At 37.2% G+C, this 11942-nt stretch overlaps 1 protein-coding gene across 1 annotated transcript; it reads left to right on the top strand.

The window, feature by feature from the left end:
• The first annotated feature begins 1806 nt into the window (after positions 1-1806).
• On the top strand, positions 1807-11731 carry LOC127795032 (receptor-like serine/threonine-protein kinase ALE2). The gene is made up of 16 exons (XM_052326438.1): positions 1807-2340; positions 3870-3992; positions 4108-4428; positions 4523-4657; positions 4735-4812; positions 4910-4999; positions 7199-7303; positions 7401-7601; positions 7702-7788; positions 7895-7975; positions 8107-8214; positions 8330-8701; positions 8785-9066; positions 9252-9641; positions 9738-9981; positions 10464-11731. Exons 1-16 carry the CDS (start codon positions 2265-2267, stop codon positions 11152-11154), a joined length of 3384 nt encoding a protein of 1127 aa, XP_052182398.1. The 5' UTR covers positions 1807-2264; the 3' UTR covers positions 11155-11731.
• Positions 11732-11942: the final 211 nt, after the last annotated feature.

Here is an 11942-nt window from a genome sequence, read left to right as displayed (position 1 = left end):
ATTGTCCATTACGAATTCTTTATTCCTCTTTGCTCATTCTCATATAAGTAGACAAAAATGTGTTAATTAAATGGTCTAGTGACATCAAATTATAGTATTTATTTATGAGGGTAAGATTATAGATTTGCAATTTATACCAACTTAACTTTTTAAAATGAACAAGCAATCAAATGGTACCACAAGGAAAAATTAAAATAATTAGGGATGATAAATTAACACAGTCGTTGTTTAGAGTATTTGACAAAATTTATTATGAAACATTTAAGGTATCACAATAGAGACTATATTATCCTTAAAACTCATATATTATGTAACATATGTTTAAATAAAGTAACTATTCAATACCAAACTTAATATTAAGATTTTAAATATTTTTTTAAGTGATGTCACTAGTAAAATTGCTACCTTCAAATTTTAAAACATATTTATTAACAAAATAAAAAAATAATAATTTTACAAATTATATTTCATTTTCATTTTCTTCCCTACGTCTTATAATCGGCTTGCAAGGTTGTTTTTCTCCATTAATAATATTATTTATGTATTACAAAAAATTCTTTTAAGTCGTTTAAATTTAGGGTTTAAGAATTTCAAAAGTTTTATAATGATTCTCAATTTTTTTTTATAAAATTTAGGATATCTACTTATTTCTAAAAGTAGGGCAATCTCATATAATAACTATAAAACAATAAACTATCACATGATTCAGTTGAATGTATGAATCATTATAAAGACACGAGACTTACTTTTTCAAATAATTTAATGATTGATATTATTGAGAGAGATGAAAATGATTGATAAGTTAAAATATATAATTGATTTCACATAATTAGATTAAGATTTAACACGTCATCATATGAATATAAAATTAAAAAATAATCTTGACTATATATTTAAAAAAAATATTATTTAGACATTTTGATTGACATTTTATATTTATATATTATATATTTGTATTGATATGATATGTATATAAAATATTAATATAAAATATCACCGCAACATGTTAAATTTGAGTGGTTGGAATCGCATGAAATAAGTCAAGGAGTAGGCATTTACAAAATTGGATACAAATTTTAAATTAATAATATTTAGTGACCCACCCATGACCCTATCCGAATATGATAAGAAGAAGCAGTCCCGATTGTGACGCTTGGATTGAGTGACTTAAAAAGCAAGTCACGTTTGTTAACAAATAAAAATTGACCCTTCGAGAGCGTGACACTCAATTTATGAGGTTCACTCATTATGGTTGGTTACTAAGATACAAAAAGTTACTAAATTTTAATTTATAATAAAAATATTACTAAATTTTTTATTAAGATAAAAAAATATTATTAAATTTTAGTTTTGTATATAATTTTATAATTATTTTCAATTATCGTTAAAAGAAACTAATAGAATGTTGATATGGCTAACAACGTAGACTCGTATATAATATTAAAATGTCATGTTATAAAAATATCAATGACCTTTATGTATTTTAGTATAAAATTCAACGACCTTTCTATATTTTAGTATAAAATTTAGTGATATTTCTATATTTTAATATAAAATTTAGTGACCGTTTAATTCATGGGTCGAGTTAATTCTTAAGAGTAATTGACGATAGTTATGGACTTGTATATAAAATAAAATTTTAGTGATGTTTTTATATTTTAGTGAAAAATTCACCGATCATTTTACTTTAAATTAAAATTTAATACATTTTTATAATTTATACAAAATTCAGTTCATTTTTTCAATTTAGTCATATATATATATATATAGGTATATATGGATCCAATTGCAAACACAAGAGGATCACATGTTTGCCTCCTTGTTGCTATGTACCCCACAAAATAAATTCCGTCTCTCAACTGTCCATGCGGAGGAGCCAAAGACATGGGGAGGGTGGGGGGTGTGAGTGTGATTTGTGTCTTCTAGCTATTGCTAATTGTACTGGTTTTCTTCGCTGTTCACCGGTGCTCAGATTTTTATTACCGCCTTTAATTCCTCACATGTCAGTTTCTGTGTCTCAGTGAAGACCACCTCTAAACAGCTCTTCAACTTCCATGGCTCTTGAATTGGATTGCTTTGGATCTCTTCAAGGAACCGCCTCCCCCTTCTTTTTTTCTTAATTTGAACCTTCCCTTTTTGTTCTTGCTTCAAGCCATGAATCCACTGTAACTGTACGCACTATCGCTTGATTAAATTTGTTCTGTGCTCTTCGGTTATTTGCTGTTACTGTTTAATTAATCGCTTGAGATTTGGTGCTGTACGAAATGGGGATTGGTCTGCTATCGATTCTGGAGCTGTTCGCTTTTTTTGCAGTTGCCTTGGCAGTTGAAGGATCCGCAGGTTAGTAATTGATTTTCCTTAACTGGTATGTGGTTTGTTCTAAATTCGAATCGTACTTGAGCAAACCTTTTGTGGTTATTTTGTCAAATTTTAAAGCGAAAATCAAGGTCTATCTGCTTATGTTCTTTATGAGATCTGAATCTGATTAGCTTGAAGATGTTTGCTCAATACGCTGTATTTTTTAACTTTGATTGAGAAGTATTGTAGAAGAGAACTGTAACAGCTGCAATCGATGGACTTGAAATTGCATCTTTCTCATTTTATGCTGAGAGAGTGCAGTTTTTTCACTAGAAGTTGACGCTGGTTAGGTTGTCAGGCATTGCTCTGCTGCCAAAATATTTGGTGGGTGAGCACTCAGGCCAACATTCTGCAATGCTTAATTTAAAAGTCAGGAATTGTTTTCGTTGGGACGAGCAATAGGCTCGGCCACCTCTAACACTTAGAACCTGAACGAATCTGAAATAACTATTTGAAGGCTGGAAGCATAAATATACACAAACATAAAAATAGTAAAGAAAATGTAAAGAACACAACAAGATTTATCGTGGTTCACCCTTAAAAATATGGTTACATCCACGTTGAGCTCTGGCAATAAGAGCTCACTGCACTAGTCAGAAAGAAATGTTTACACCCTCTCAGTACAAACTTTCACCCTCACTATACATTCACTGGTTCCTAACAAAAATGCCCAAAGATTACATACAAATCAGAAGACATCATTATGAACCAGAGGAAATGAAGAACATGTACAAAAAAACAACGAGAGAGAAAACCCTAAAGAAAACCTGACTACTTCTCTTCCTTTTTCTTGCTTTTCGATGCACAAATCTCGAGAAATCGGAGGGATATAAATAGGTAGAGAATGAAGCAAAGCAACGGTGAAGATAAATGCTGGGGATCAGATCAACAGCTTCAATAGCAACAGGCTAAACGACAAAGTACTACGGAAGAATCAAACGAGCCATGAAACGACGAGGGAGGTTGTCGTTTTGTGCCATCCAAGCACACAGACTCCAAAATGACAGCGTTTTGGAGCAACCAGTGTGTGGTTGCCACCTGGCCTTCCATCCCTTATCAAAACGGCAGCATTTTTGGAGTTGATGCTTCAATATACTCTAACAGTTTTCATTGAGGCATCTATGAGGAATGCTTTTGTTGGGCCTTAACCTGAACTGCTTTTTACTTCTTATTGTCTCCTAGGTTCTTGTTAGGTGAGTTTCCCCCATTTGGTATTGAGTTGAAAGTCCGATGCCTAAAGAGTAGAGAGAACTTGGAATCGCAAAGCAACAATGGACAAGTCATTGACTAACTTAGTGGAAGCTGAAACAGTTGTCCCTTTTAGTCACGATAAGATGAATCTTACGCAGAAACTCGGAACAATATGATTCTAAAACTAATGACTGAGCAACATAACTTAGGCATTTACCAGAACAGTTTGTGTCTATATCTAACAACAATAACAAAAGATTTGCAAACTAAGTCATTAAATTGTTTTCTTATTAGAGTTATTACTGTTATTTTTCTCTCAGGGTATGACATATCCCCTTCTCCAGTATCTTCTTCTGCAATTTCTCCTACCAAAGAAGGAGCACATGGTGGTATCCCTTATGCTAATAGAAGCAACTCATCTAGTCCGGCATCTATGCCAAATGGTAAGATTCCATATTCCTGAGATGTGAATTGGTCTTACTATGATTGAGAGAGACAGACAGACAGAGAGAGGGAGGATTGGCCTTGATGCCATTTCAATTAATTCTTCCAATGTAGAGTCGGTTTTACACCAGCCACCTGTATCAGCACCCTTCATGTCCTCCCTGGTGCCCCCAGCGATCAAAGGAATTGTACCCTCCTTGCCACCAAGAACATCTACAGTGTTGTCACCTCACAGTTCTCCTCTGCCTCCCTCAGCTCCTCTTCATCGAATAGTACCATCCTTGCCACCAAGGACATCTGCAGTGTTGCCACCTCATAGTTCTCTCCCTCCTCCTGGTATCCCTCGTCATGGAATAGTACCATCCTTGCCGCCCAGTGCTCCTAAAGCAGCAGAGCCAAAAAATAAGAATCATGTTTCTGTGCCAGTTACTCCAGGTATACTGCTGAATATGATTTTACAGTGGTAAAAGGAAAATTCTGTTTGAAATTGATGTTAAGATGATTGGTTTGTTTTAATGTGCCATTTCAGTTGCATCACCTGCAAGCAGATCCTCACAAAACCTGCCAACAATCCACCCAATTATGCCAGGATCCCCGCCACCAAGCTCTTCTAAACAGATAGCACCAGAGACTGAGGCTCCTTTGTTTATGCCCATTGCTCCAGGTATCTACTTGGTGAGGTTTTTATTTTGTGCTTGCTGCTTATTTCTTAACCACTAATTCTAAATCACATTGCATCAGCGCCACAGAAACTACTACAAAAACCACCACTAGCCAGGCAGCCAGCAAGGCCAGGAGTACCACCATCCATTTTTACTGGTGTGCGTTATTACTTGTTGAACTAGTGTAAAATCTCTTTCAAGAAGATTTCCTGTAAAAACTTTTCATGCCATCTGTTGTATTGGTAAAAATGCAGTGCCTGCTGCACCACCTTCAACAAAACCTCTGCCAATTTCACCAGCCATCCACCCCACAATTCCTGATAATCCATCATCTAATTTACCAGGTATTACTTTAAAGAATACATTGTTGTATTTGATACTTAAAAAGAGTTTATTGCTTTTGGGTCCAGTTCAAGCCAAATGCTTTCATTCATGCATTCTTTCTTATTAGTACACTTTTTTTTATTCACATCTTTTTCCTTCATAATTCATATACCTTTTGACTACCTTCAGCAAGTTCAAAAGAAGTGATTGTGTGAGGTTTCTTTTTCACTGAGTGATTGCGTCAGATTTTAATGTTATTGCATCTTGCCTAAACTATTTCCTGTCTATGGCAGTCATAGTCATATTTAGGCGAGGTACTTACTGATATACTCTTTTGGTGCATATGTGCTCCATATTTGAACTATTAAAAGTAACTTTTTGTAATTTTATAAGGCAGAAGGTAACTTTTTGTAATTTTATCATCTACTCTAGGATTTGGATCAAACACATCTTGAATGTTAGCATAGATAGTCTGAAATTATAGTTGTAAGACAGAACATAACAATTGTTTATGATATATATATATATATATATTTTTCTCTAAGTAACTGTTTATGATATTATATGCCATATATTTGAGCACATTATATTTGTTGCTATACCTATATCCTAGTATATCTGTGATGCCCCATCCCCATTTGGGTATGCCGTCCATTGGAATATGCTCATGAACTGACCTGTGTCACGAGGCCCAAGATGCTTCTTCTTGTTCTGTGATGTGATATTGTCTCATCATCTGAGAAATAAGATTACTCTTACCACTTTTGTGTGCGAAATCCTCCACCTGGAGTTGTGTGTTGTTCATTTCCAGCTTCTCAAAGCCCTTAGCTGGTGCATGCACATATCATCATGTTCTCATATATCATGCATGCATTTGTGCCGCATTGCGCATTATTAGGCTACCATTACAGATAGTCATGCATCATGCCAACATAATAAACCATAGCTGATGCATGTACCTCAATCAAACTATCAGTTCTTAAGTCTTCTTTTACTTCTAGCAGAATCAAACTATCAAGTCTCCTTTTACTTCTTTTACCTCAGTCAAACTAATCAATTAACGCTAGCACACTCTCGATGTGGGAGCTTCTCTCACTATACCCTTGCTTATGCTGGAGAAGTGAAGGGTGAATGCCTATTTATAGGCAATTCCAAGCTGGTGATGCAGCTGGAGGGCTTGCTTCTTTCTTACTTGACATCTAACCTAATTGCATGCTTCTCTTGCCCTCAACTCAAGGAGGTGAGTCATCTCATCTAGCAGCCTCCACAAACTTCTCCTGCATTCTTCAACTCTCTACAAAGCAGAAAGTTTGCTTTGATCCAGCTTAATTATCCTTTAATCACCTTGATTAAACCCTTAATCCAACTTCCAAAATTCCTACCAAAATTAATATTTTTTAATATCATTGGAGTCCTCTCACAATGACTAGCAACATATCCAAAAATGTGCTTTATTATGATTTCATTTAAGCCCTCAAAATTATCTCCAAAGTCAGCAGCTTGTGAGTTTTAACCTGCCTCCAACAGCTGAACCATCAATCAACTGTCATCATCGACTGTTGGCTTTAACACAGAAGCTGATCCCTCACAATCAACTGTTTGGTTGGCTTTCATCCCTTTCCACTCCTTCCTCTCCCTTTTAACACACAGGGTGTCACAATATCCATATACTTTTTTTTTTTGAGAAATTGATGTAACAATATTTATCGTATCATATCCCCATTCCATAAACATCTTCTGTTACATGGGCATGTCCCTCAAACATGGTTAAGGCTGTCCCAGAGGACCTATTTCCAGTGGCTTTGTCAAAAAATTTGTATAGTATTTTGCATTGCTGTTGTGGTGAAACAAAAAATTATTGCTAGCTCCAATCTGTTGGAATATGGTTTTTCATGTTTTGATCCAGTGTAAAAATTAAGAAAGAAATTAATGGGGGCTAGTTTGAACTATATCAGAAAAAAGTTTATCCTTTTTCTTCATAGCTATTGAATTGTTAATTTTTTTTTTCTAGCATTTAAAACGAATTTTTCTCGTTTTTATTCAGTCATCCAAAAATGAGTGCCAGTAAATTTGTGTAGAGACCAAATTTTGACCATGTCATCCATATTTCTGAATTTAGATCCTGACATCTTATATAAAATACATTTTGTATTTGATGGATTTTAGATATCATTGATTTCAATAAGGTTTTAGCAAACCTGTTGTTTCTCTTGTATTAGCTCCTCCCCCGAGCATGGATTGGAAAAACAATGGCATCCCAGTTGCTGCACCTCCAAATGAAACACCTGACCAATTTCCAACACTGAATCCTTCCCCCAAAAAAGGTATGTTGGGATGCTTTGTATTTCTTGATATATGGATGTTGCCATATAAAGCAAAAATATAGTTAATATAATTTATCTGGTTCTTTATCTATTGCAGCTCCTTCCTTGCACAAGCCCTTCAGGCACTCTAGCTATACTGCTTCTCCTCTTTCCTCACCTAGGACTCCTCCAGATATGGGGTCTTATTCTCCTGCGCCCTTACCTTCAACCTCAGTTTATAAGCATCATCATGCAAGGGGTAACACCAGCAGTCCTCCTACATCATCAATTCTGCTTCCTCCTGCTTCAAGTCGTCAAGGTTGGATACTTTAATTGAGATATTTAACCCCATGTTTCTGTTTGTGGATCTATTATTAGAATACCTAAGTTTTACATTATTGTTTTGTTATTATGTATAGGCCATGTTCTCTCTCCATCTCCATATTCTCGCAAAATGCACCTCAAGAGTAGGCAAAAGGACTATGCTCCTCCACCCATGAATCCAGGTATCTAAACACTTCTAAACTTCCACTTGTTAAGTCTATGCAGTAGTGTGGTTCTATTCAAACTGACGTTAATTGTACAAGGTATGTCATTCTGTATTCCCACCAGGTTCTTTCTCTTCTTCACCAGAGAGTAGCGTTTCACATGCCCCCTTATCATCTCCAATAGATCCATCTGGACAAACAAAATGTAAGGGATTTTTTGGGGGTCTACTTTTCCTGTTCTTCTGGGAAAAACTATCAAAATAGCTTCTTGAAATTTGCTACGTCTTTGTATTGCCTTGTTGATGACTTGTCCATTGATGATATTTGTGTTACAAGTGCCCTCTCTTTCCCCTAGAAGTTCTCCTCCCAGGTCTTCAGCGAGAAATCCGAAGATGCCTCTCTCACCACCAATTCTAGCACTACCGCCTCCGCCTCCTAATGAAGGTAGATAAGTTCTAGCCTCACTTCACTCTGTTGCATTTGGTATCTCTGCTTGTTTATTATAGATTTGGCTTTTGCTCCACCACAAGATTTATATATAGTTCAATCCCATTTGTAGACTGTACGTCACTGACATGCGTGGAGCCATTAACAAATACCCCTCCTGGATCACCCTGTGGCTGTGTCTTGCCCATGCAAGTTGGACTACGCCTGAGTGTAGCACTGTACACCTTCTTTCCTTCAGTTTCGGAATTTGCTGAGGAAATTGCTGTTGGGGTATTTATGAAACAGAATCAAGTTCGCATAATGGGAGCAAATGCAGCTAGCCAAGATCCACAGAAGACAATTGTCCTCATTGACTTGGTGCCTCTTGGGGAAAAAATTGATGACACTACAGCATACTTGACATTCCAGAGATTTTGGTACAAACAAGTTGCAGTAAGAACTTCACTTTTTGGTGATTATGAAGTATTATATGTGCACTACCCAGGTACTTGATTAAAAACTTTGTGTTTCTTGATTTGTTCCTAGATTATTTATTTCAGGTGGGTATTTATGTGGAAAGTCTTGCAGGTCTTCCCCCTTCTCCACCTTCAAGCATTAATGTCATAGATGGCGGGCCCTATTCTGGCCATGGGAATAATGGTAGGACCATATGGCCCCTCGGTGTTGATGTGAGGGGGCAGGAACATAAACATGGACTTAGTGGCAGTGTCATTGCCATCATAATTCTGTCAGCATCTATGGCTGTGATTTTGTGTTGTGTGGTTGCTTGGATTTTTCTATTCAAACGTAGGGAAGGCCAACAGGAACCAAAACCTCTGGCTACTCGGCCTTTTCTATCAAAACCTTCAGGTAATATCTGTAAACACTGTTAATAAATCTAGGTGACGAGTGGCCTCTGCCTGCTTTACGTCCCTTTTACCAGACTAAGCTCTTTATCAGAGTTTACTCCTTTATGTATAATATAAATCATACAATTTGATCAGGTTTTTAAATTCCGAGCTATTCCAAGGTTTAAAGATTTACGTATGTTGCAGGAATTTCTGCTTCTATGTTTGGAAGTGGGCCTAGTTCTGTTTCATTGTCATTTGGATCTAATATTGCAACATACACTGGATCTGCTAAGACTTTCAGTTCAAGTGACATACAGAGGGCCACTGATAATTTTAATTCTTTGCGAATACTTGGTGAGGGTGGTTTTGGTCGTGTTTATAGTGGTATTCTTGAAGATGGGACCAGAGTAGCTGTGAAGGTTCTTAAAAGAGATGATCAACAAGGAGGTCGTGAATTCTTGGCTGAAGTTGAAATGCTTAGCCGCCTTCATCATAGAAACTTGGTCAAATTGATTGGTATATGTACAGAGGAGAGTACTCGCTGCCTAGTTTATGAACTCATTCCAAATGGCAGCGTGGAATCTCATCTACATGGTATAAGTTTTGCTCTTGTGCTTAGATGCATATTGTTTCCCACCGTTCAGTCCTCTTGAAGTGGCTATAGTGATATATGTTTTTGACTGCTATCAGGTGTTGACAAGGAAACTGCTCCTCTTGACTGGGGTGCACGAATGAAGATAGCACTCGGAGCTGCCAGGGGTCTAGCGTATTTGCATGAAGATTCAAGCCCTAGAGTCATACACAGGGACTTCAAATCCAGCAATATCTTGCTGGAACATGATTTTATGCCAAAAGTTTCTGACTTTGGGTTAGCTCGAACTGCAATGGATGAGGAGAACAAACACATCTCAACCCGTGTCATGGGGACTTTTGGGTATGAAATTTCTTTTCCTAATTTTATCTGATTTACTCTCCCTCATACATTCAATCTATTTTACTCTCTTTTGACATCTCATGCCTAACTCACCTGAGCGGCAGGGAAGTTGGTACTTGATGGCACTCAAAAACATTCTTAGGGTAGATTCTGACAGATCTCCTATTTTAGGGTGGCAGACTGCTGAATTGGTATTTTTGAGAGAGTCAAACTTTTCCCAGAAGTTACTATTATCATTTACTCCTTGCTACCCTTAATAGAAAATCATACAATGGGATGCAAATTACATGAACCCTTGGCCATTCAAAATTCAGTGTCAAAACATCCCCAAAATTGGTCCAAGATTGATGCCCACAAGCGTATTATTTGGAATGCTTTGCAGTTCCTTTCTGGCCTGCTGCCTAAAGTAGTAAAGTTGATGCCTTGCTAATTCCACTTATCTATACACCTTGAGCTGTACTTTTTCTTTTTTGGCCTTTCAGATATGTGGCTCCAGAGTATGCAATGACTGGTCATCTTCTTGTGAAGAGTGATGTTTACAGCTATGGGGTAGTCCTTCTTGAGCTCCTAACAGGCAGGAAACCGGTGGACATGTCTCAGCCACCAGGCCAGGAGAACTTAGTTGCATGGGCCCGTCCACTACTCACAAGTAAAGAAGGATTAGAATCAATTATAGACCCGTCTATTGGACCTGATTTCCCTTTCGATAGTATAACCAAAGTAGCAGCTATTGCTTCAATGTGTGTGCAACCAGAGGTATCACACCGGCCTTTTATGGGTGAGGTTGTTCAGGCCTTGAAACTAGTGTGTGATGAGAGTGATGAGGCAAGAGAAATAGGATCCAGAAGTTGTAGCCAAGAGGATCTATCCATTGATATGGATGCTATGATCAGTTCTAATTCAGGCCAGTTACCAGATTCTTTACAAACCCAGTCCCCCGTTTCTGACTATGATCCTGGATTCAATGTTGAGAGGGGCGTTCCATTGTCAGAACTATTTGGTAATTCGGCGAGAGTTGGGAGGCAGGACTCTGGGTCATTTAGAAGGCACTCGAGTTCAGGTCCTTTACTGATCGGAAGGGGCAAGCTGCTCTGGCAGAAAATGAGGAGATTGTCCCGGGGCACTGTTAGCGAGCACGGGGCAATGTTCAGGTTATGGCCTGAATCCCACTGAAGCCGAAGCTCCTATACACACCTCGGTTTACCTAGTAATTTTCTGACCATTTTGAACTCCAAGCTCGGGCAAGCAGGCAGATGCTGATCAGTTGCCAGAGCTTGGAAACAGGCAAAAAGCGCTAAAGTTTGTCGATGGATGGTCAACAAATTCTTCTGCGGTGAAATCTGAATGAGGTGACAACCTCGAAAACTCGGCTGGGTGATGATCCAATAGGAGTTCAGAGTGACAGGAAGCAAATTTCTTGATTTTATAGTGATGTTCAGTGTTCAGAATGACCTCAAAGGTTTTTGATCTTGCTGGTCCTCGAGGAAGATGAGAGTTTGATTCTGGTGCTGAAATGTACAGTCATTGAATTTTGTATCTTGAAACTGCATTTTTCTTCTCGTGGCAGTAAATATTGGAGCAATAATGTTGATCATCAATTGTAAAATTCTCCATTACTTGAGGAAGCGATTGTTGGTGTAGACACTCCCAACTGTTAGCTAAGTGCATTTTCTAGGAGAAAAAGGAAAACTGGAAATTGAAAGAAACATGTTTTCCATTGAATTATTAATTTCTGTTTAATTTTCAGCTATGAAGAGAGTGAAAGAGACCCATCTTACTCCCTGTTAGGTTGATTTTTCACTATCTTTAACACTATATACTCGGTTAGAATTTATTTTTTATAATATCATTCATTTTTTTAACTAAACTTCTAGATTATATTGGTGAGGAAATATTTAGGAAATAATAAGACTCAATAATGATTCTATTTCACATCCAATCTTGTAAGATAATGAATATCA

The sequence above is a fragment of the Diospyros lotus genome, chromosome 2, assembly GCF_014633365.1.
Source record: "Diospyros lotus cultivar Yz01 chromosome 2, ASM1463336v1, whole genome shotgun sequence".
NCBI lineage: Eukaryota > Viridiplantae > Streptophyta > Magnoliopsida > Ericales > Ebenaceae > Diospyros > Diospyros lotus.
This window is presented reverse-complemented; position numbering and strand designations above follow the sequence as displayed.